The sequence below is a fragment of the Camelus bactrianus genome, chromosome 2 (assembly GCF_048773025.1).
Source record: "Camelus bactrianus isolate YW-2024 breed Bactrian camel chromosome 2, ASM4877302v1, whole genome shotgun sequence".
NCBI classification, from domain to species: Eukaryota; Metazoa; Chordata; class Mammalia; order Artiodactyla; family Camelidae; genus Camelus; species Camelus bactrianus.
In genome coordinates, this window is record NC_133540.1 from 49,046,603 (window position 1) to 49,074,127 (window position 27,525).

Here is a 27,525-nt window from a genome sequence, read left to right on the forward strand (position 1 = left end):
CTTAATAAAGTTAAAATGAAATTAAGTTTTTCAAAGTATTCATTTGTAAAAAGAGAGAAGTATTCATAACTTCAATTTTAAATCAGAAAAAATATATTTGCAAAATGCATGGGATGGTTTAATGAATCTGGAGGCTCTACATGTAAAATTAGCATAAACTAATTCCACTAACCCATAGGATTATAAAAGCTAAATAAGATAATGATTATTAAAAGTTCTATACAAACTAAAATCGTTATTTTTATAATGTCCCATTTTCAAGATTCTACTTACTAGTTTGTAATTAATCTGGTTTCTGCATATGGACCTTGACAGGTATTATATACAACAAGTGCTACTTTGCTCAAAAAAAAAAATGCATTGAAAATATTTTGTCTCTGGTAAAACGGAAAAATTAACAGTCGCAAAAGACAAAAATATACCTACATTGAATTCAGAGACTATCCAAATGGTTACAGATGGTCTTCATTCATTGAGACTACCAGTTGTATAATCTGTCAATTTTTACCCTATCAGTCCTTCTATGTTTTATACATTTTTTCGGCTTTACTGAGGTGTCAATGACGTTCAATAAATTCTTCATATGTAAAGTGTATAATTTTATAAGTTTTTGCCCCATAAATATACTCCTGTGAAACCATCACTATAATCAAAATAATGAACATATCCATCACTCCCAAAAGTTTTTTTTCTGCCACTTTGAAATCTCTTTTAATCCTCATCCTACCTTGTCCACAAGCAACCTCAGTCCTTTTTAGATTTCTCTATACACTTCAATCATTCTCCAACTAGGTGCTTCTCAAACTTTAATGCACATACAAATTATCTGGGAGATCTTGTTAAAATATCAAATACTCAGGCCATCAGTCTTTTCCAGAAACATATTAGAATTGCTAAATCTCAGTCTCCAGCCCAGAAATACAAGTGACTTGAATGCATATTAAACTCTGAGAATCATCGCTTAATCATCCATTCAACTCCCTTTCCTCCATGTGGCAAAACTCATTCCCAATCAATGACTATCTCCATTTCACACAACTATAACTGATGGCTAAGTACTGATAAAGAAAAATCTCAACAAAAATTTCTCCACTCTTACATGGATCCTTAACCTTGCTTGGCATTCCGATTCCCTCAGATAAGCTATTTCAGTTTTCTCAGAAGTTATTTCAAGCTTCTCCATTCTCCTCAAATCCCTAACCTGACTGTTTTCCTTTCTTCTTAGCAGTTGACCTAGATGCCAATGTCACAGAGGAAATAAAAGGCATTAGATGGGAAATCTCTTAACTTCCTGGCATCAATAAATGTACAAACTCTATCTTTACATAATCTCTTTCTTCTGAATCTTCATACTCCCCCATGTATATGAATCCTTCTGCACTCATTATGGACTCCTCTTCTGTCCACCCTTGAATACTGAAGTGCACCTGGGTTTTTTCCTATTCAGTCTTTTCTTCAGCTACAATACACTTACCCCGGGGAATACTAAACATTCCAAACACTTTCAATTATCACTAAAATGCTGAGTCTTAAATCTGTATCATCAGCTAACTGAACTAAGGATCCAATCGCTATTTAATATCTTAAGCACCTTAAAGTCAATATATCCCATATGGAGCTCTTTACCTTTCCTCCAAAATGTATTCCTGTTTTCCCTCTCCTCCTGTGAAACACACCACCACCCAATCAGTTCTCAATACCAAGACTGACTATATAATTTGCAAGGCTAAGTTTAAAATGAAAATTTGGGCTCCTTATTCAAAAACTACGAAGAATTTGAAGATAGCAACAAAAGCATTAAACCAATAGTGAGGCCCTTCTGGGCACAGGGCCCCATGGAACTGTATTGGCTGCATGCTCATGACACTGATTCTGTCAGAGAATAAACATGGCCATCATCTAGCCAACCGTGATGTCCTGCACATTCTACTTCTAAGGATCTCTTGAAACCAACTAATTCTTTTCATTCCACCTTCATCATTCCCGAATTTAGGCCACTGATTTTCCTCCTAGGTGGCTGAAAAGTCACATCTAGCAACAGACCCTCACTGTCCATCCTCTTACTACAATCAGAGAATTCTAAAACAATCTGATTATGTCATCTTCTGCTTTAAAAGTCTTAATGATTATTCTTGCTCTCAGGATAAAATAAAAACTCCTTGCCATGGCATTCAAAGACTGTTATGGTTAAGCCATAGATTACCACTTCAGCCTCACTTCTGTCACTGTCATCTTTCCCTCCATGCCCTGGCCATACTGAACTACAGACACATCATGTGCTCTCTCCATTTTAGGCCTTTGCACATACTGTTACTCTCTTCCTGAAACATCTCATCCCTTCCGTCCCGTCACTTCTAGCCCTCTTACCAGGCTGATTCTAAGAAATTTTTCTTTTTTCCTACATCTAGTTTTAGTGTTCTCTCTCTCCTACCCCCTTCCTGTTGGAGTTCTCTGCATTTCTGCCATCACAGAATTTAGCAAACTTTACTGTTGCCCCCTTTTTACTTGTCTGTAACCACCACTAAACAGTATGCCTAATCAGAGAGATTCTATCTATTTATTCATTCTTGTACTCCCAAACCTGGCATGGTACACACCAAGACACTAAATAAATATGTTTGGTAGGTAAAAACAAAACAAAACAAAACAAAACAAAAAAAAACCAAACCCCAGCAAACAAAATGCTGAAAATAGTTTTATCAAAGGCAAAATAAAATCAGAAATTTCATAATGATTATTAACTCTCTGGGAACAGAACCTTCCCATTAACTCATAAATCTGATGTCTAATTTGGCACATTATACTTATGCTATCTTTTTTGGGATTCATTATACATAAATATTGGGAAGGATCCCAGATTTTCAAAAGCACAAGTAATTTTCAAAAAGAATACATTTGTATTAGCCTACTAGATTAAGATATAAAAGATATAATATTATAATGAATACATAATCTACTACATATAAGTCAACCACACTTAATAATGCAAAATAAACTGAGCAAATTTTAAAAGAGTAGAATAAACAAAATTTATTAAGTACTGTTTTTAAGTTATTTAAAATTTATTATTTATTTAATCCTCACAACTCTGTGTTGTAGGTACTACTGTCATTTCCATTTTACAGGTGAAAAAACAGTCACACTGATTCAATATTTGCCTAAGGTCATACATATGGCAGGAGTGGTAACTGGGATTCAAACCCATGGCTTGAGTCCATGTTCTTAACCATCACAAATCAAGCTATAACAGGTTAGATCCAATCAATCAATAAACTGAAAAATGTTAAATTGCCATCCAAAAATGGTTCCCTAATAATAGTTACTGGTATGCTAAAAACAGGTGCCAATAATGTTATAGTGAACAGTGTCTATTTTGAAATGATGTCTACTTCGACTCATAAATGTCACTGTTAATAAGACAGAATGGAATGCTTATAAGCAAGGTATTGCTGAACACCCTCATTCATGAAAGACCCTCAAGCTGCAAATATATATTTATGTCTCATAAGCAAAGTAAAAGCTTGTAAACAAGAAGCAGATACTTCTTTGATTCGATTGGTACCTGCCAAAAGTAAAGCAAGCTTCTATGATACGTATCACTCACCACAGGATTATACATGCAGAAAATTTTCAGGTCAGTGATAAAGGAATATACTGCAACTGACTTTACTTTCAGTACACAGAATTAGGTGGATTACTCAACTTCCCATTCAATAGCCATCATCAGATTTTCTCAGGGCCTTTAAATCCATTCCCAGCAACTCCCAAGGTCAGTAGCAACCCTGCTAAGTAGTTCAGACTCTAAAAGCCATCAGAAGTCACTGACTTCTAGAAAGAATATCCAAATGAACAAAAGTGACATTCCTTGTAGAATCAGTTACTAGCTGTTAGATCCTGGACAAAGTTTCTTAACCTCCATGAGACTGTTTCCTTACCTACAAAATAGTATGAAAAATATCTACCTCAACCACTTTATTCTGCAGATTGAAATGAGATAATATATGTAAACTACTTAGCCTACCACATAGAAAATGAATTTTTTAATTAAAAATATATATAAAGTAACTTGTATTTATCTTTTCCTATCTATCTGACTTTCCATAACCTCTCCGTTTTTTGCACTGTAACATTTACTATATCAAACCACCTAGTACTAAGTATCAAAAGCCTCTAGCCTGCTTTTTCCCCAGGCATAAATTTTCACATTAATTAATTCATTCAATACTGGTGGGAATGTTTCCTAGCACTAGACAGAATGTATGAACTAAAAGACATGAGCTGAAAAAAAGGAAAAACACTGTCCCTACAAAGCATCAGTAATGTTTCCGATGAGGCCTGACTTTCTGAACACACTTTCAGGTTAAAGACAGAAAAAGAAAAATTTATGCCTATCTGGATGAAGCCAGGCCTCAGGTTCAAAAGTTTTTTTCTTTTCTGCTTCATTTATGAAACTGTAAAATCCTATCAGTCTTTCAGTTTCTGAGAAATGTAAAACATGAATTCCATGCTTTGTGTTTCTACAGATTGGAGACTGATTTAATGTGCATATAATGCAAATTCATTAACCTAACACTTTTCTCCTTATTTTCCTCTAGTAATACTTAAACCATACCTTCTTCAAACTTTTGTTCTTGTGAGCAGTCATAAATTGAATAAAGTACTGATATGAAGGGATGGTACACTTTTTGTTTTATGATTTCATAGTAGAACCATGATAATATAAATATTTTGGAAATGGGGAGCATTTCTAGAATAAAGATGAAAAGCTTCAGTCTCGTTCGTGTTTATTTTGAGTTCGTAAGTTCTATGTAATTGTATTAGAAGAGCTATGCTAATGTTGATCAAGATTAGAACAGACAGAAGGATACAGATGGTAGTTCATTCAGCATATATTATAGACTATATTGACAAGTGTGTGTATGTGTCCATGTGTAGAAGGCAAATCATATGGTGGGGGGAGAGGGAGGAAGAAAACTTCCTGCTGGATCAATACTGAGCCACAGATAGGCTAAATGAGAAAATAATGTATTATGCATACAATAAATGACAGGGTGCTTCAATCTTCAGTCTTCCTGTTTTTCGCTTAACATTTTCCAGTCCACTTTCTCCAAATAGACTCATATCAATCCAGGTCAGTTAAAATACATAAAGGTTAGTCTCCAATTTAGGAATTAGCCAAAAAACTGGAAAAGCTCCTTAGAAACTGGATTTCTGACAGTGCAAGATGAGGACTTTAGATATACAGCCACTGCAGATTCCTTGAGATCTCAGAAACCATTGTGCCAAGAAACACAGAGGAAGGGGCACAGATACAACATGTGTTAAACATCAAAGTGAGAGAGAAAAAGGAGTTATCACCAGGTTTCCCAAAGGAATCCTAAGAGTTAACATACAATTCATTTATGGTGATGATTAATGACAAATTGCTGATATACTCTGTATAACAGGAGGAAAAATTTCAACATTAGAATTAAAAGGGAAAAATAAAATAATTGAAGATACAACATCTTAAAATTTCAAGTGTTAAAGTCAGATATTTATCCATGACATTTTAATCTTTTTTTTTTCTGGAGGAAAATAATAATGATGGCTATTGCGTCTCAAGGGCTCACTTTGTAACAAGCTCAAAGCTAAATGGTTCTTATGAGTTACATCACATAACCCACCAACACTTCTGAAAAGGAGGTAGTATTCCCATTTTACAGATGAGCACAGTGCCTCATATCACACAGTAAAGGCCAAAATAGAATTCAAATCCAGCTTCAAATTATTTAAGACCCATTTATACTACAGATTATTTTAAGGGAAAGACAGACAAAAAGGAGTTATGCTACCCTATATTATGTAAGAGGTACTTTTGCACAACTGCTCTTGGTTTTTCAGCTGTTGGAGATTAATACTGAGAGAACATCTAAAGAACTACCATTCTCCTAAATGAAGGGCCACAGAATGGAATGAAGTTTACCAAAGTTAATACAACTATACGATACATTGTTTTAGACTGATATGAAATCAACATACATATAGATTCCCTAGAGAATTCATAATTTAACAATGAGATAAGTTACTCACATATATAATTTAAAAATGACAATATATCTGCTTCATCCAAATGCTAACATCTATCTGATGCTTTCTAAATTAAATCTACTTATATACATGGCAAATGTTCACCAGGACTTGACAGTGCCAAAAACCATCCTAGACCAGGCCATAGATAAAACATGATCACTGCCCTTGTGACTACCAAAGATGCATACATACATTTTTACATTCACTCTTTCACTCTTAAATTCCACAAATGAGTAACTCTATGTAATGGGTGACTTCTTTGTGCTACTCAGTGCTAACTTGTGTATCTAAAAGCAATCACACTTTACAGTAATATAGGTATTTAATGCTAAACACCCAACCTCTCTTGCTGAATTCTGCACAAACATAAAACCTATATTCACTGTCCATGCTTCAAAATATTTAAAACATTAAAGAAAGAAGAATGTCAAGAAGTTTCAGATGATTAGGCGAGCCCAAAAAAGCCTATCCATTCAAATAGTCAGCCTAAATTTCCAAGGACAGCACTGCCAAGGAATGATCTTTAAATATATCTACTCCTTTCAGGAGGCAAGGCATTTAGAACCAGACCATGCTATTAGGTAATAGACTATTTAGTCTATTTAGTAATAGTCTATGCTATTAAGTTCCTAATGTTCAACTTTCACACATTATGGGTTAAGTGGGGTTCACATGTTACACAGAGGACCCGTATTATTAACTTAGTCCTCTAACTCCAGACTGGATTTATACGACCTGGGTCAAAATTTGATGTTTTCTTTTTCTTTTTGATACATATTTGGAATTGTCTTTAAAAAGAAAAAAAAATATAGAAGAGTAAAAATATATGCAGTGTTCATAGGGTCAAAAGTAATTTTCAATGGTTAGTCTCAAAATTCAAATCCCAAATTTGCTAATATTCACATTTATGCTAAGTGATTGAATAATAAAATCATCTATGCTTGCTAATTCAATTCAAAATTAGAAAGAGATCAGAAATCATCTTTTCCAATCTCTTAACTGAAACAGCAAACATGTAGCATAATCAGCCTTTTTTAAAAACACTTGGAATAACAGGGTAATCAATGCCTCCCAGAACAAGCAAGTTGACTTGAGTGACAATTCTAGTTCATTGGGAAATTATTCTGTCTGTCTTGCCAGAATCGTTTAATTGTCTTTTCTATATGATAAACTTTTAAGTATCTGAAGGCAATAACTGTATCTGCATGTATTCTTTTATTTTCCAGGATAAAGTCATGCTCTGGTCCACACCTGTTATGTCTAAAATTATTCACAAACCAAGAGATCCCAAAATTGTATATTATATTCTAGATGTGATCTGACCAGGACAGAGTACCACAAAACTATTAGCTTATGTGATCTGGATTCTATAATTAATGTAGTCTAAAATGACATGAGCATTTCTTTAGTAGGTTCGCGACAACGTTAATTTACATTAAATATGAGTTCAAATTTCAATTTACTACCAAACAAATAAAATCTTTTTCATCCTATGTGTGTTTACTTTGAAGAACTTAAATGTAAAAATTTACAGTTGTTTCTTGTAAAATTCATTTAGAGAAAGAATGCTGCACATAATGTTAGGGTTAGTCCTCATATTACCATAAATGCCAAGACTAATACCTTGTCAAGATTTACAAAACAAGAAATGCATACAGAGCAATGTGATAATCAGCAATCCACTTTAAAAATCAGAAAGTATCCAAAGGGTTAATTTTAAACAGATTTAAATAAGAACTAAATTTAACTCAGCATTTTTCAATTCAGAGATTTATAATGCCTCTGGCATCGCAAGTAAGGATGACTTAAAAAAAAAAAAACTCATCTTCTGAGGAAGTTGTTATGACACAGAACAGGTGTGGAGCTCTGGCTCAATAAATAAGCCTAAACCATCATCCTGTATCAATCATTTAGAAGACTATTTGCATTATTTTCTATTATGATGTTGGATTGTAAGTAAAAGAGAGTAGCCAGAATTTTAAGTACAAAATCCATTAAACTATGTACGTCTAACACTCCCAACCCCTGAAACTGAAAGCAGCTTCTATTTTAAAAATAATAATAATATAAGAGTGGTTGACAAAAGACGGATTTCCTCACTTAGTCATCCTCCTGTATTAACAGCTTAATTTCCTACCTGTCATTTACTCAAAAAAATGTTGAATGTTCTGTAAACAAGTTTGCTTGCTTTGTATAACAGAGACTGAAGGGAAGAAAGGAAATATAGTACAGTGTTTCTTTTTGTGAAACAGTTACCAAAATTTAGCCTTTATCAGCTTTGATATGTCAAAGAAAAGGGCAAATTCCTTGATCCAGCAATGACCTGTCAGTTGATTATTTGCTTATTCCTAAGGGCTCTCTGAGCACCTGAACAATCCACCTATGATTCACTACAGTATTCTGGAGAGTCCTCAACACAGGGCTGACAGAGTGAGACTATTATTCTGATATGCAAATCTGACACGTCTTGATGGCAATGAACAGGACAAATTATCCTGTTTTACGCTTTGTGTGTCCTGAAAAGAAGGGAGAATTGAGTTCTCCAACTTTAGCCCTATCCCTACGGGATATCTATTTATCTCTTTATGGGCACAGTATTTTAAACTATGTTTTATTCTAGAAATCTATTCTTCTGCTATGGCTGAAAAGCAATGGATCTCAATTCGAAAACTGGGAAAAAAAAGTTCTGATTAAATAATAAGCTTAAAGATTTAACAGAATGTATAAGCTAAATGATTCAGAAAATTAGTAACTATTCACAAAATAAATTGTTTCCAAATTGCTCCTATTTATGCTCTACAAGTAGTGTAATAATGTGTCAACTTTTACCGAATCTATAATACAATATAAATTTTTACTTAAATGAAAGCTAAAAGTTCACTTCATAATAATTAGTCATTCCTTCATAATGATTTTAAACGCAGTACATTAATCCACGTGCTACTTCGTCAATCTGATATCTTGAAACTCACTGAGTACCTTAATTCTCTAATATGAAAAATGAGCTACCATATTCTTTATTATATTCTTTATTACTACATTTGTAAAACTAGAATTTATACTTTAACTTCTAGTTTTTCTGAATCACAATTCTGCTGAATGAATCAGATTTTAACCTTCAACTGCTAGTGTTGATTTTTTCAGATCTTTAAAATCATCTGATTCCAGAAAAAAAAAAAAGATTATTGTGCCCAAGGCTAAGAAAAAAAAAAAAAAAGAGGCTGCTTAAAAGTCTGTTCAGAACAATTTCACTACTGGTTTTAATGAATCTCTTAGAATGACCTTGAGTACTAATTCTTTAGAAACAAAACAATAATTACTAGAGAAGAAAGAAAAAGAAGGCAAAGAGAAAGCTGCCAAACTCAAAAGAATTTTTAAATCTTTCAGCTTGATATCCCTAGAAATAATCTGTTTATAGACATTAGATTTTTGTTTGTCTTAATATTTACAAAATCTGTTTCTTTTCTCATTTGAGAAGACTATAATATAATAAAAGCTGAAAGAGAAAAAGGTATGAAAAATTTCAAAATTATACCAGTTAACACCTTACAGGTAATAGGAAACTTAGGTGTATAATATAAAGAGTATTTCCATTTCAATGGTAAGTTTTTAGTTTGATAAAAATTAAAGTTCTTTGAGCTACACATGAATATATTTTCCCCCTAAATTTGAATCTATTCAACTCTATTATCTAGAAAAAAATGTAAATCTTATTTTTGTTATTATTATTCACTTTTAGTCTAAAGTGTGGTTCCCAGTCTGTGGGTTGCAGGCTCCTGTGTGCTTGAAGAACATATATGAATACCAAGTAGTATCTAAAAAATGAATAAATAATATGACTTGCACATATATATATAATATGACTGTATATGTACATGGTGTTGTAATTACAAAAACAGAAAATTATTTAAAGTGTTACACAGTTCTCAGTAGTATTTTTCTCCATAAAATATTTCTTCAATTACATTGGAAAAAAAATTTTAATAAATAAATAAACCTAATTACACCACACCCCTCCAAAAAAACAATTACACTGAAAAAATCTAACTTCAACTATGTGGGAATCCACAAATTATTCTGATACCAATTACTAGTCACACAAACTCAAAAAAGTTAAAAAGTGCTGAAATAAATTTTTAATGAGCTATTTTAAGAAGTACTGAAGAGGCCCAAAGAAAATGGGAGAAAAATTGTACATTTTTAAAACTAAAACACCCAAAGATATAAAAATAATTAGACTTATAAACCATATGCTTAAAAGAGTAACATATCTGTCATAAGCACTACTATTATCTGAAGTAACATATAGTCAGCAGCATTGTGGTCAAATGTGCCCACCCAGAGGCCAGAATGCCAGAGGGAGAAATCCCAGTTCTGCCACTTATTAGCTATGTGAGGTCAGGCAATTAAATCTCTTTGTATCTGTTTTCTCACTTATATCAATAATCTCTATTGAATTTAGAAAATAATTCCAACAAAAGAAGCATGAATAAAGTTCTTTTTCACATACTTATATACCATAGGCTGAAAGTAGTACCGAATAAAACAAATGATTAAAGTGCAGGTAACAGGTAGTACTGAAAAGATTAAGCGAAAAAGAGGAGGCTGAAGAGCAACTAATTTAAGGTTGCCTTCTGAGGCCCATACCCAGCTGTCACTGAATAATTCAAACACCCTATTTTCTTAACCTAGATGTCTGTAATGTTTCCACACTTCATTTTCAGTGATAAAATATTAACCCTAAGTAGACTTAGAAGTGAAGTGTGAATATTGTAATCACTGGGAAAACTAATTTTAAGAAGCATACAAAGAAAAGCAATAATAAATGCAACATATAAATTAAAAGGGAGTACTGAAAAATATTCCAATAATTCAAAAGAAGGCAGAAAAAAGAAAATAGAGGAATGAAAAACAAATTATCAGAAAAGCAAATTATCACAGAACTAAACCCAAACACATTGACAGTTACAATAAATGAAAATGGTATAAACACATTAATAAAAAAAACTCGGGATTCTCAGAGTGTATAGTAAGGCCTAACGAAATGTTACCTATATGAAACTGAAATGAAATAAAATAATGGGTATGATAAAAGTAAAAGAATGGAAAAAGACATCCCAACAATAGCAATCTACATTCTTTTAAAAATTACATGGAACATTCAATAAGATAAGATAGCATCCTGGAACATGAAACAAATCTATAAAATTAAAAGAATTGAAATCATACAAAGAATGCATGTCTCTAACCATAACAATTAACTAATAGTGAAAAACATTAAGATATTTAGAAATTACCCAAATATTTGGAAATAAAGCAATACACTTCTAAATAATCCATCATCAAACAGGAAGTCTTAGAAGAGAAATTAGAAAATAATAGAGTTGAATAAAAATATCAAAAAAAATTGTGAAATGCAGCTAAAGCAGTGCTTCAAAGAGAATCTATAGTATCTGAAGAATGATTTCAAATCAATAATCTAAGTTTCCACCATATGAAACAAGAGCAAGAGCCAACAATACCCAAAAGGAAGGAAGGAAGGAAGGGAGTTCAACTAAATAGAAAACAAAAAAGCAGTAAAGAAAATTCAATGAATCCACAACCTGGGTCTTTGAAAACATCAATAAAATTGATAAACCTCTACTAAGACTGACAAGGGAAAAAAAGAGAGAAGATACAAATTGCTAGTACCAGGAAGGAAAGTGAAGATTTTACTCAGACCCTCCCCAAAACACTAAAGAATAAGAGAAAACAGTGAACAGCTCTAAGGGTAAATATTTGACATTCTAGGTGAAATGAACAGAATTCTCTGAAATACACAAACTTAGAAAACTTTCCCAGGAAGAAAAAGATAACTAGAGTCATCTATTATCTATTAAATGTACCAAATTCATAGTAAAACAAAAATAAACTGCAACAAAGAAAACTCTAGACCCAGAAGGTAACAGTGGGGAATTCTACCAAATATGTAAGGAAGAAGTATTAATTCTAAATAATCTCTTCTACTAACTAGAAGAAGAGAATAATTCTCAACTCATTTTATTGAGTATTACTCTGATACAAAACCAGACAAAGTATAAGACAATTATATACAAATATTCATCATAAATATTAATAGAAAAAAATCTTAACAAAATATTAGCAGGCTGAATGTTGTAAGATATAAAAAGAATAATACAACATGACTAAGTCGGGTTTATCTTGGGAATGAATGCAAGACTGGTTGAACATGTCAAAGTCAACGTAATCCAAGATTTTAACAGTCTAAAAGGAAAAAATCCCACGATAATATTGATAGATGCAAGAACACTAGGAAGAGAAGGGAACTTTCTCAATTTGTTAAAAGGCATCTACAAAAAGACCTAAGCTACCATCATACTTACTGATGAGTGAAACACTAAATGTTTTCTCATTGAGATCAGGAACAAGACATCTGAATAAATGGGTAGACAATGTTCATGACTGGAGATTCAATATTGTTAAGTTCTAAATTCTCCCCTAATTTTTCTGTAGATTAGAAACAATCCTAAACAAAATCCCAAAAGGATTTTTCAAAGATAATGACAACCTGAGATGATACTTTATATGTAAAAGCCAAGGAAATACAACAGCTGAAGCAAATTTTGAAAATGAAGAACTAAGTTGTACACACATTACCTCATTTAACGTCCTACTCTAAAATCGTGATCATTAATACAGTGTGGTTTGGTGAAAGGACAGACAGAAATGATCTGCACAAATATGGTCAACTGATATTTGACCAAGGTGTACAGACAATCCAATGGAGAAAGAATCGACTTTCTGACAAATGGTCCTGGGGTAATTTTGCATTCACATGTAAAAACAGACTTCTACCTAAAACTCACACTAGATACAAAATGTCAAAAATGGATTATAGACACAACTATGAAATGTAAAACTGCAAAACTTTTGCAAAAGAGAAGTCTTTCCAACAAATGATGTTGGCAAAACTAGGTATCACATGCAAAACAATGAAGTTGGAGCCTTACCTTACATCATATGCAAAAATTAAGTCAAAACAGATCAAACACCTAAACATAAGGTCCAAAACTATAAAACTCTTAGAAGAAAGCAAAAGGGAAAAGTTTCATGGCATTGGACTTGGCAAGGGTTTCCTGGAATGACACCAAAGACATAGTCAACAAAGTAAAAACAGACAAATTGGACTACATTAAAATTAAAAACTTCTGTGAATCAAGGGACAAAATCAACAAAGTAAAAAGGCAAACTACAGAATGGCAGAAAATACTTGCAAATAACATATCAGGTAAGGGGCTAATATCCAGAATATGTAAAGAAATCTTACAACTTCAAAAAAACAAAAAATCAAATTTAAAAAAAAGGGGCAAAGAACTTAGATATTTCTCCAAAGATGGCATACAAAAGGTTCAACATCACTAATCATTAGGAAAATGCAAATCAAAACCAGAAAGAGGTATTACCTCACACCTATCAGGATGGCTACTATTAAAAACAACAATGACAACAAAATCCAGAAAATAACAAGTGTCAGCAAGGTCATGGAGACATTGGAACTCTTGTACACTGTTGATAGGAATGTAAAATGGTGCAGGCACTGGGGAAACCAGTATGGTAGTTCCTCAAAAGATTAAAAATAGACCTACCATCTGATTCAGTAATTCTACTTCTGAGTATATATCAAAAAAAAAGTGGGATCTCAAATAAGTATTTGCATATTCGTGTTCTTAGCAGCATTATTCACAATAGCTAAGAGGTAGCAATAACCCAAGCATCCACTGACAAATGAACAGATAAACAAAATGTAGTATACGCATAACCGACTATTACTCAGCCTTTTAAAAAGGAAAGAAATTCTAATACATGCTACAAAATGGATGAACCATGAAGACAGTATGTTAAATGAAATAAGCCAGTCATAAAAAGACACATACTTCCACTTATATGAAGTATCTAGAGTTGTCAAATTCATAGAAATGGAAGCAGAATGATGGTTGCCAGGACTGGGTAGAGGGTACACTGGGGAGTTGTTATTTCATGGGTATAGAGTTTAACTTCTGCAAGATGAAAAAATTTCTGGAGATTGGTTGCACAATAATGAGTAAACTTAACACTCCTGAACTGTACACTAAGAAATGGCTAAGATAGTATATTTCATGTTGTGTGGGTTTTTTTTGTTTTTGTTTTTGTTTTGCCAGGGGAAGGTAATCAGGTTTATTTTTAGAGGTGGTACTGGGGATTGAAAAAAGGACTTCGTGCATGCTAAGCATGCGCTCTACCACTTGAGCTATACCCTCCTCACTGTTGTTTTTTATCACAAAAAAAAAATTTTTTTAATTATTCATGACCTTGGGTTAGGCCAAGATTTGACCCAAAAAACTCTGGGGGAAAAAAAAAGACCCTGAAAACCAAAAGAAAGACACTGGACTTTTTCAAGATTAAAAACTTCCATTCTGTGAAATACATTGTTAAGAGAAAGAAAAGATAAGCTACAGACTAGAAGATATTTGCAATATACCTGGCAACGGATTTTTAATCAAAATAGAAAGAGTAAAAGAAAATAAATAACCCAATTAAAAAAGTATAAATAGCTCAAAAAGAATTTAAAACACTTCTCCAAAAAAAAAAAAAATTCTAATGACAAATGAGCACATGAAAAGACGCTCAGTATCATTAGTCATTAGAGAAATTGCAAATTAAAAACACAATAAGATAACACTACACACCCATTAGAATGGTTAACATTTAAAAAAAAATGACAATACCAAGTGCCAGCAAGAATGCAGAGCACCATCATCTCATATGTGCTGGCAGGGATGCATGATATGGGCATGAATATGGCAGTTTCTTACAAAGTTAAGCATACAGTTAGTTACTCTATGATTCAGTAGTCCCACCCTAGTAATTATCCTAGAGATATGAAAACTTATGTCCACACAAAAATCTGACCATGAATGTTTATAGTAGCATATTCATAGTGAAAACGGGAAGCAATCTAAACTGTCCTTAAACCAGTGTATGGATAACCTGTAATGCATCCATACTGTAGAATACCACCAAGTGATAGAACAGGAACAAGCTACTGATATATCCAACAGAGATAAAGTTCAAAAAGTTTTTAAAAAGCCATGCAGATTACATGCAATATAATTCCATTTATACGACATATGGTAACTATAGGGACAGATCACTAGCTGCCAATAGAGGCGGGACAGTTAGTGGCAGAAAGAGGGTTTAACTACAAAGGGGCAGCATGAAGGAATTTTTTGGAGTGAATACTTGTTTTCTATTGTAATTGCAGTAGTAGTTACATGATTCTGCACATCTGTCAAAACTCACAGAACTATATACCAGTTTCTAGCTCTGCAACATTGGTCAAGTTTCTTAACCTGTCTGTATCTCAGATTCTCAGCAACAGGATGGGGTATGGTAACTGACTTGACTTCATAAAGTTAAGAAGATTAAATGATTAAAATACTCAGAGCAAAACTTAAATTTAGGATTATGTTGAATTTGAATTGCCTTTGAGATATCTAAATAGGCAGTTTATTGAAGAAGTCAGAGCAAATGTCTGCGCTGAATCAGGTGTAATTACACATACACCTGAACCCAAGGATGTGGCTGACACTGCTCATGGACAGAGAAGAAAGAGGAGGGGTCTGAATACCCAGCCTTCATAAACTGTAATATTTTATGGCTAGGTAGAGGAGAAAAATTTGTAAAGGAGTCAAGAGGGGACAGAAATAGAAGTAAAACCAGGAGGTTATTGTGTCATGTAAAATGAAGTAAGAGAATGTTTTAAAAGGGAGAAGTGAACGATGACAGTGAATAAAGCTAACTGATAATGGCTGAGACTTTTAGTTTTTCTCTTTTTTCTTTAGTAACAACCCCCCTCTATTTGAGCTGTGCACTCAGTCATTCAAAATACAGAATATATTTATTTTGTAGCCTTTCTTGTAGCTGAATAAGGGCTTGTAGCTAAGATCAGTGGATGTAAATGATACATGTAATTTATGGGCTCTGTCCTTAAAGTGAGGGAGTGAGCTATTACCTCATCTCCTTATTCTTCACCTGAATGAGAACCCAACTGATGTTAACAGTGAGGTTTTTTACCATATGGTTTAAGGGATGGTACAGCATCAAGATAGAAGGAATCCAATTTTCTGACATCATCGAACCACCATATCAGTTAGTGGCTCCACTGTGTTAAATTACTCCCTCTAAAAGACTCTTAATTGAAGACACAGTAGCCTCAGTATTTCAGAATTCATCGCAGCAGATTTATGAAAAGGGATACACACAAAGAATAATATCAACATATTTTAAAGTAAACATTTAAACAAAAGATATAAGATGACATACACATCAATAATGTAAAAATTATCTGATCATAAAAAGCATATGATACTTTTCTATAGTTTGAAACTGGTTGATAAGCATTTTAAACTTTGTATACATTTGGAAGTTCTTGCAAGTTATTCTCTATTTTGTTTGGTTTTAGAGTGAGTGAGGACTGAAGTAAAGAGCCACTGTAAGTAATTAGGTTATTTCCCATGTTAATAATAGGAATAATGAGAAAAAAGTAAAAGAACCACTGATCTAGAAACTAGACATAGGTTAGTCTCTGCTGTTTGGCAATTATTTAAAGGTTTAACCATGGCTATTTTTTTCAATCACTGAAAAAGTTCAGAACAATTTTAATTGAATTTTCATCTATCATAATTAAGTATAAGAAAATCCATTCATTAGGATACTCAAAGTTAGTTAGTCACACAACTGATTTTTATATATCTTAATGACTCACATTAAATAAAATAACATAAAAACTCAAAATCTAAATTTAAAAAGATATAATCTGTGTTTTAAAAACAATCTCCATTTTATTTCCTTATTAGAAATTTAGAAAGGAGTAGGAAACCCTGCATCTTTTATGCCTGCAGAAAATTATCAAAAGCTTGATTTAAATATCAAAAAAGTTTGAAGCTACGAGAAAAAAAGTAATTATTTACTAAATCTGTTTTTATGTTTACCCTCTGAAGTTTCTACCAACAATTTCCAGCAAGTTACCTGGAAGATGCTTGTTTCTCAGATACAATGGATTTTTTTTCCTACTAAATGCATTTCTGAACTAAAGGCATACAAAGTTAATAAACGGAAGGAAAAGCAAATACAGAGTTGTCATTTTTAAATTATATTCTTAAAAGGTTTAGGGGTATCATTTGTGGAACACAAAGAGATTTCCTTCTCTAACAGCATTCCAGGACATCACTCTTTCCTGCCTACCAGCAGACAAGATTATACTTGTCTGGAATGTCAGTGAAGTATTTATACAAAGGCAGTTTTTCAGAATCTTCTTATTGTGCATACAAAACAGGAAATACAGTAATACCATCAGTATATGTTAAACACTATTTAGTATGAACTGTGTTTCTCTCTAAATAAGTACTAGGTTAACCTCCAAGAGGAGGGGGTGAAAATGAACACCTCTATAAACACAAACCACTACTTGTTTGCAGCTGGTCAGAGGAAAGGTTCAGGAAGAAAAATTCAAACTTTAAAAATTTGCTAAACTATGTTTTAGTTAGTGTTATGCTACAGTCTCTAATAAAAATTCATTTTTTTCAAGTCTGGGGAGAAAACAAAAGTATTCTTAAAAAGTTAGTATTTTATTGAATGAAAAGCAGCCTATTAACAAGTTAATTTAATGAAATCTTGATTCAGAGGCACAGAAAATAAGTTTCTATTTAAAGTGGCCACTCATCAAAAAACACCAAACCAACCATTTCATGTTCTGAAAAAGTCTGCAATTTTTTTCACACACAAAAAACTTCTTTACCTTCTATGGATTTAAAAAATTAATACAATTCTACAAACCTACTACTGAAGAGTTTTAAACTTTATTTACAAATAGATTATAAAGTGCAGCTAGTATCCCAAGTAGAATTAAGTCTTACAGAGATAAATTTTAATTTTCCATAGGACAGCAGAATGAACTTTGGTTTGACTGCCCCCTGCTGATGTAAAAGTTTTAAAACTATAGAAATTGATTTGATAAGACTGATTTTTAAAACTTTTTACTCAGAAATTGGTTTCAATTTCTTAAAGTATTTTTATGAAAATTTTTTTATTTTAGGGGAGGAGGCAATTAGGTTTATTTTTATTTATTTCTTTATGTTTTTAGTGGAGGTGCTGGGGATTGAACTCAGGACTTTGTGCACGCTAAGCATGTGGTCTACCACTGAGCTATACCCTCCCCCCGGTTTCAATTTCTTATTGAAAACTAAAGAGATTTAAATATTTAACCTCTGTGTCTTATTTTCACTCAATGGGCAAATATTTTGGAATATCTATTACTTGACACTTAACCAAAAATGATGTCATCTCTCTGACCTCAAATACTTGTAAGTTATTAGATGGATAGAAAAAATCTGGAAAAGAATAAACTATTAAGAGAAAATCAAGAGCTAAATTAAATGGTACTAAAGAGAAGCAAGCTGGAGAAAGAGATTGGTAGGGGCAAATTAGTTTTATAAAACTTAATGAAAAGGGTGAAGACAGAGACAGTTGAGAAAAAATAATAAGGATGGTATTAGACAAATGAAAAAGAGACAAAACAAGCAAAAGCTTGGAGGAAATAATGAACATAGAATGTGCACAACACATGACACCAGGAGACTTGGTTGCCATAATAAATGGATAAATGTTGAGAACAGAAAATAGTGAGAAGTTGGGGCCCAAGTTTTGAAACTAAAAAAGCCAGAATGAAGAGCTAGACTTGAGGCATACAACTGGGAGCCACTGAAGGTTCCTTAGCAGTATGATAACCTGCTAAAGCAGTATAATAACCAGGTAATGCAGCACAATAACCTGGTTAAAGACATTCCTTTAGGAAGAGCACTCTGAAATAGAACAAAGATGAAACAGAGGAAGAAGAGCCTGAAGGCAGAGAAACTGGTTAAGAGACAACCATAGTAAACCAAAGAAAGAAGTGAACCAGAATGAAAGCAATGGGAACAGAAAAGTAAAATGAAACTGAGATACATTTTGAGTTAAAAACAAAACTGGGTGCCTGACTGGATTCATATTTTTGTCCCATTCTTATGCCACATTAAGTTATTGATAAATTCAACTGAAATATAAAAGGAGTAGTGGGCAAAGAGTTAACAGAAGGGAACACTGTAGTGTCACTGGAGCTAATGGGGTACAGAGTTTCAAGAAGATGAGGGTAGTCAGCAGGGTCACATTTGTGGAATTCAAGACAAGTAAGAACCCTCTTAAGAAGTCATTAAATTTTGTTCAGTAATCATTGGTGACCTTCACATGTTCACTTTTAATAAAATTGTACAGTCAGAAGGAACTAGAGAGCTGAAAATTTTAAAAATTGAGATGAGATACAGAAACCAAGTAGAGCAGTTCACTTTAGGGAGAACATGTTCATCTCAAGAGTAGAGGAAAGAAGGAGCACGTAAATAACAGGGCAGAGTTATGCTAATGGTTAAAGATGGGATACATGAGGAATTTCATGGCAAATGGTCTCAATTATCTCTGTAAATCAGTTTTCAAGTTTATTTCTCAAAAAAAGAATGACAGATTAATATTAAGGGAAAAAACTTCGAAAATAATTGATATCACTTTTCTACCTAGGAGTCTAGTTTCTTCTACTGAAGAAGCCCAGTCCCAAGGGAAGCTTCATCTAACCAAGACTCCTCATTTTTCTATGTCTGTCTAGAAAAAGCAGTGTGCTATTTTTTTAAAAAAGTTCAAAGCTAACCCACTGATGACACTGCTTCCTACACATACAAATATAGTCTTTTCAAACACAGTTTATGCAAAGACACCTGGAACAGAGCATGTAACTTAAGAATAGACCTTATTCATATGCCATAGGTAAAAGTGGTAATGGTAAAACCTCATGGAAAAGTAATGTATCTCTTAAGACAAAACAGTAGTCTTGTTTTAGAATCACAACAAACAAACAAAAAACACAAACAACAACAACAACAAAACCCATGGGAAATCATAATTTCTGAATTTTATGTTACCTTTTCTTTGCAAAGAAATTTCTGTTAAAAGAAGTATAATACTTGATGTTAGATTCTAATTAATTAATGTGCTTATAGAGCAAATCATTTGTAATGTTTCTGGCCCAAGTTCACTATCTTGTATCATTATAATATCACTTAAAAAAATGAACATTTTAATGATAAAATTTCCTCTTAAAACTCACATTCACAAAATGATGCACTAAACATCAGGATATGCAGAGGTTCAGTAAGAACATATTATTTTATTGACAAGGACACCAACTGTCTTCAGGCAAGGCCTTACTGTCTTCATGGCTAAACATTCTGAATATTACAATAAAATTGATATGAGATGTTAATATTAATTGATATTTCCTAGAAAATATTACAAATCATCAAGAACTGATAAGTACTTGCACAATGAATAAAAGTGCTACACTGATTACATGTCTATATAATAGAGCAAACCAAGTTCTCTCTAAAGTTAAATAGGCAAAGATCTGGTAACACCTTTTTCCTTTTAAGTTGAAAAAGATTACATGTTAAATAAAATTATGGAAAAAGAAAAAAGAATTAAACACTTTTTTTCTTTGAATATTATCCTCTAGTCTCTCTATATATGAACACATAATATAATAATAGTTATATTTTAGCTATTTCAAACATTTTTTGTAATTAAAAATGTCAGTTTTCCATTTTTAAACTCAAGTAAAATGGATTTTTCCAAGGCAACTGCCTTCTGAAAAAGTTTCTCTGACAAAAGATTTTCCTGCAAAAAATAAAATAAAAAAATAAAGAGGTCAATTTTCAGAAAGAAAAATACATATGATAAAACAATAGGAAAAATAGTTTTAAACTGAGGAACACAAAGCAGATTTTAATTGACAATGCATGTATTATGAACACATCTGGATGAAGACTAGAGGTGGATTTCAAAACACTACCCACAATCAAATACATTACCCAACAAAAAAAGATGACAAGCCCAAAATAATAGCTTCATACTATATTCATTGAAGGAGATTAATATAAATGCAAGGAGACAGTCCTATGTATAGAAAGAACAGTTTATCAATACAACATTAGAAATCTCTATTTCTGGTATTTTCCTTCATTAGTTACTACCGCATTAAACATCAGAAGCAGCAGTACTATGCCCTGAGAAGCATACTTAAAACAAATATATGTATCCTAGAGCAAATCTAGCTCTTTCCCGTCAGTGTATCTTGAGGAAATATTTACCTGATTATCTAAATATTACCTTAAACACTGAAACAAGTAAGTTTTAGATACACAGATTGGAAATATAGAGTGATGTCTGAACATGAGGCAACAAAACAACAAAAACAAATAAAAAAAACAAGTAGGAAACTGAGACAGTACACTGGCTCCTGGTTCAAAAGTGAAAGAGACGAGGTGATGGTACCTCTGGGAGTGACAAAGCCAGTTTAAAATAAAACGTTTGTAAACAATCAGCCTTGAATACATTCATCTTTTAAGAACTTAGAAGGAAAAAGTTCATGCTCCAAGGGAACAAAAAAAGGCTGTTGAATATGACTCAATTACAATGTCTATTTAGACTAGAAAGTTAGAGAACAGAGAGTCTTGAATTTGACAGCAGTAACAATCCTCACTCACCAAGACCTAGTCTCGCCTGAGGGCCAGGTTTAGGTCATATATACATGATGGCAGCACACACAGTAAGAAAAATAACTTATGTGTACATAAACTGAAAGGATGGCTAATAATAATTAACAGTTTTATTGGTAAATAGTACTGGATAAAATGATATCACTAGTACACTTTCTTCATTACTAGCCCTTAATTATTATTATCTCTTTTTTTTGAGAGTTTATCTGAGAAGTTATGTGGATAAATGGAAGACAGAAAATATCAGAAAAGGTACAGGCAGAACTTTAGATACGGGCATTATGTTAATGACTCACTGTAGAAATTCAAATGTAATGAATGGGTTGTTTCCTCAACAGAAGTGATTAATTTGCAGGGATCCATCCACATTCCCTTGACCAGCACTTGCAACAATCAAGACAAAACTGAAATAGCTGGGCAGAGCTGATAAATTCTGTGAGTATGGAAGAGATGAAAATCACTGGTCACCAAAGGAAATATCTCATAATTATGACCTTGTTAACACAATACTATTTAAACTGAACCTTTATCTTCATAATCTGGTCTAAAGCTCTGTAAGCCCTGGCACATCTAGCTCATCAATTCTGCAGGAAATGTTATGATTTTCAAGAATAAACAAGTTGGAAAATGAGGGCCAAACAGGGAGTGAAGATAGATCCACCTTGCATACTCTGTTTCATCTTAATTTTTTATGTCTAAAAAGAGAAAGTGTGGAAAGTGGAAAGCAAAGTACATAATTTCTAGATACTTCAGAAAAAAATCAAGGATACTACTGGCCATAAAAATAATAAAATAATGCCCATTTGCAGCAACATGGATGGACCTGGAGAATGTCATTCTAAATGAAGTAAGCCAGAAAGAGAAAGGAAAACATCATATGATATCACTCACTTTATACGTGAAATCTAGAAAAAAAGACAAACTTATTTACAAAACAGAAACAGACTCAAAGAAATAGAAAACAAACTTACGGCTACTGGGGGGTGGGGGGGAGTGGGAAGGGATAAATTGGGAGTTCAAGATTTGCAGACACTAACTAATATACATAAAATAGATAAATAACAAGTTTAGCACAGGGAACTATATTCAATACCTTGTAGTAACTTCTGGTGAAAAAGAATATGTAAACGAATATAGGTATGTTCCTATATGACTGAAGTATTGTGCTGTACACCAGAAATCGACACAACGTTGTAAGCTGACTATACTTCAATCATATATCTATATCTTTATATATATATCTATATCTTTATATATATATCTATATCTTTATATAGATATATATATATACACAAATTGGTAAAAATAATAAAAAAAAAAAACTTTTTAAAAAACCTAGCAACTTCAAAAAAGAAAAAAAAAAATCAAGGATACTTGCTGTTTATCTCACCTCCCTCTGAAAGCCAAGGTTATGATTCTCAGGCTCCTCACAGGCAAGAGCAAGAGACAGAAGTAGATGGATTGAAATGGTAGAACAAATCAAGTGTCTAAATGATACAAGAAACTTGCTCACATCTATAATTACCTTTTCCCTTTCAGCACTAAACTAGTCAATTATAATTCTACATAAATATTTCCTTCTTTCCAGACATTCTGTCTTGATATTGCCTTAATATTTTTATAAGTAATTTCTTTAAGTAAAATCCCATATTATTGAAAAAAGTCTCAAATATTTCTAATTTAAAAATTAGAGATGTATTTCCCATAACAAAAAGAAAACTGTCTGGTTATACACATCTAAAAATATTAAACACAAAAGTTTAGACCTGTCTCTTTTAAAGGTGAAGGCTATATAAGAGAATTCCTAAGAAACAAAAAAGAAAATACAAATTTACAGAAGGCTAGTTAATAAAAAAAATAGCTAACTCTAAAACAGGCATTTTTGCCTTAAGTATCTGAGGATTCCTTGTGGTCTAGAAATTAAAGAAACCCAAATACCTGTGAAGGTTAAAATAAAAAAAAAAATCAAGGATCTGGCCTTGGAGGACGGTTGAATCAGAGAAAGCACATAGAGACATGACTCCCAAAGGGGACACCTTCAATAGGTGAACAGAGCCTAACCCAGTCTACAGGGGGAGACTGTAGGATATGCCATCATGGCCTTAGCTCTTGGTAAAAGAGAAGTAAAGAAAAAAAGACTCCCCATAGAATTGATAATCATCAATTGATAAGACCATACACATAGCCCCCAAAACTGAAACTAAAAATTAAAAGTGGCCCTGGACACCCCAGTAGCTATAAGCACACTTAGTATTCAGAACTTGGCTTCTAAATACCATTCTCCATTAAAAGGAGTCAGAGCCCCTTGGAGAAGTGGCCAATTTCAGGACTGGAGCAGGGAAAGTATAGTAGTAGTCCAGAATATCTCATGCCAGAAATAAAGTATAAAAGAATGATGAAGATATAGCAGAAGGGTACAGGAGCTAGAAGGTGCTCTCAGTGTCCTAAATTGGGACAATTTGAGCATCAAGATAAATAATGATAGTAAAGGATTAAAACTCATTGAATAAAGTAAGAATTCATAAGTCCATACTGATAAAAAAAAATAAGGAAAAAGGGAACATTCTTTATAGTAGAAAGTTAATCAATACACATAGAAAAATGATTGAATGAGAAAAACCACCATTAGGCAACCACTGTATTAACTGGTTTAGGCAAGATGCATCAATTGATTCTAAACCTAGTGGTGGAAATCTGAGTTGTACTACAATATTTACATAATATCACAAAATATCCCAACAAGATACTTATAAAGTATAATGGAAAAATAGTAACTTTATAGTAAAGAAACCTGGAAGATACTACCTTAACCAAGTGATCAAAGGTAACACCACCAGTAATGGTACAAATAGAAGTCACGCGCCTGCCTCCTGATATAAGAACGTCGTATCTGTGATATTCCTGTCAAAATGCATAATCTGAATCTACTCATGAAGAAACATCACAAAAAATCTAAACTGGGGGACATTCTAAAAAATAATCATCGTGTCCTCTTAAAAAGTGTCAAAATCATGAAGGACCAAGAAAGACTGAGGAACTATTTCAGATTAAAGGAGAAAAAAGATAACTCAAAGCTGCACATGGTACTGCATTTTCTTTTCTACAAAGGATATTATTGGGAAAATTAACAAAATGTGAATAGGATCTACAGATTAGATAACATTATTGTGTCAGAATTAGTTTTCTGATTGTGATCAATGAATTATGATTTTGTAAGGGAATGGCCTTGGTTTTGAGGGAACACACAAATAAGTATTTAGGGTCAAAAGGTATTTATCTGTAACATCCTTTCAAATGGTTCAGAAAAAATAAAGAAGTACACATAAAGAGAAAATAATCAAATGTGGGAAATATTAACATTTAGGAAATCTGGGTTAAAGATATAAGGGAATTTGTTGTAAAATTATGGTAACTTTTCTTTAAGTCTGAAACAATGTCATAAATAAAGGTTTTTTTGTAAGTTGTTTTTGGTTGATCATTGTCTTTAGGTCCCCCACAGAAGAAAAATTAACTTTCTGGGTAGAAAAAGACTTTAAGTTCAGATCTCAAAAAATAAACTTCCAAGAAACATAAGTTAACAATAAAAATTCTCTCTCTCTCTCTCTCACACACACAGGAAACATCGCCAAAGAAACAGTTATTCTAAAACACAGAATCAGATTTATAAAGACTGAATATATTGGAATTTTGGGGAAACATAACATAAAGTTACTATATTAAGTAAGCTTAAAGAAATAAAGTAAAGGCATGAACTAAGTAAGATATAGTGATAAATGAAACCAAAAGGTGAAAGAACCTAACTATATATATTAAAAAAAAAAAAAAAAAACGTAAAAATATACATGGTAGAGAAGAAAGGCTGAGGTCACACACTTTCAAGTCAAACACTCTGGTTCCATCATTTACTTTTCATATTAACATTAACCAAATTATTTAACCCCTGTACCTCACTTCATCTGTAAAACAGGGTTAAGACTCATATGATTGCTGTAATAACTAAATGAGTGGGCTAATTTATATAAAGAATTTAGAACAGCATCAGCACATAAAAAAATCTTCAATTAATGGTAGTGGTAGTGTTTTTGAGAAATACATCCACACTCAAACTTCTTAAAGTCTCCAGTTATCAGAAAATAACATATAGCAGGATCAGCATTACTAATACAAGAAATTAAAAAAAAGTATTATTTTGCGCGTTAGGCAGAAGCCTCTTTGAAGCCTCTCAAAAACTTTCTTACCTAACATTTCCCTTCCTCACAACTGAAACAGTCTAGGGTTTTTCTCCTAAGCTACTTTGACTCTTTGACCCATTCAGGTTACTGTATCTGAAGAAAGCCTTTCCTCAGGCTGAGTCTCCATGTTATTCACTGAAACACTGAATTGAGAGCACAGGTAGCTCTAATTCTGCTGCCTCAATACAATGCACCCTGTGTCACTGAACACTAGAATTGGAAAGGGCCTTAGAGATCACCTAGTACACTATTTCCAGAAGAGGAGGGTACCTAAGACAACCTGAGATGCATTTAGATGATACATGGATACTACAGTAAATAACATTAAAAATGTATTCCCTTTTCAATTTTCCAATTTTCACAGGATAATTTTTAAACTTCTTTAGAGAGAATTTCAAATTCACATTAAAATTGCAAGACTAAGAATAGTACAAAGAACCCCCATATAACCTTTACTCAGCTTCATCTCTTATTAACATTTTATTCTTCTGCCTTATCTCTGTTGTTTTGCTCATGTGCATTGTGGGTTTTTGTTGTTGTTTGCTTTTGTTCTGTTTTTGTTTTGTTATTTTTTGAACCACATGAGAGTAGGCTGCATACATCATGGTCTTTTACCGAATAAGAAAGTTTCCATTTACTAGTAGTGTGCTTTTCATGTCTCTCTAAACAACCACACATCTCGTTTTGCTCAGAGCCCTCTGCAAAGGCCATATTTAACTTCTGTTTAATAGCACTGTTTTGTTTTCACTGTATTTATTTATACTGTTGTTTTTATTTATAGTAAGTGTTCCTTTTAGGGAGATATAAATTGTCCTTACTCATTAAATGTAAGTGTTTAAAACGTCAACTGAAGAAAAATATAAAGTAAATAACAGTAAGGTAAATATGGCAAATTCATGACAATGCATGGGAGAATATGAAATTTGGAAAACATTCAACTAGTCTCAGTATCTTTTCCAAAGAGTAAGCTCCTGGTTGGGCAAGAGTGAAATACACAGATGTCTAGCTCAGTCTGGCACCTATGCTAAGTAAATGAGTTAGAACCTACAGTCAGACTTCCTTTAGGTCACTCTTCTTTCAAGTTCATCACAGAGAAAGTATCACAAAAGTCTCAATTTTCTGATGCACAATTGTTTAGTGTGGCAGGCTAAACATCCCTGGCTGATAAGATTACCCTCTGCTTATGCCTCAATTTCCTCTTCCTCGCCTAACCTTTGTTCTCTTGTTCAGGGTGCATACCAAGAGCCAGCAGAGTCTGTTTCCATACTATCTCTTTTTCTTTCTCTCTTCTATTCAATACGTATCTTAGTACTTAATATGTCCAGACACCCCTAAAGAGTGACACATCAGTGAATAAAACACAATTTTAAAATTCTGAATAAAAACTATAGCTTAACAATTATTTAATATTAAAGTAATGTGATGTAAATAAATATCATATAAACCAATAAAATACGGCTGTTAAAAGAATATTACTGTTACTGGGAAAACCAAGGCAAATGCTTAGGAAAATTCAATAAAGGTGAGTTAACTAAAGTAATTGTTAA

General features: G+C 32.8%; 1 protein-coding gene across 10 annotated transcripts in view; it reads right to left on the minus strand.

Moving 5' to 3' along the window:
• The window catches only part of AFG2A (AFG2 AAA ATPase homolog A), a 342,561-nt gene that overhangs the window by 191,903 nt on the left and 123,133 nt on the right, over positions 1 to 27,525 (minus strand). Inside the window, exon 15 of one of the 10 annotated variants that reach the window (XM_074341246.1) lies at positions 21,423 to 22,179. The exons of the other annotated variants lie outside the window; for them this stretch is intronic. Coding sequence (XP_074197347.1) covers positions 22,078 to 22,179 — 102 coding nt within the window. The 3' untranslated portion in view covers positions 21,423 to 22,077. Of the gene's footprint in view, positions 1 to 21,422; positions 22,180 to 27,525 lie in introns of those variants that run through there. 10 annotated transcript variants of the gene reach the window in all.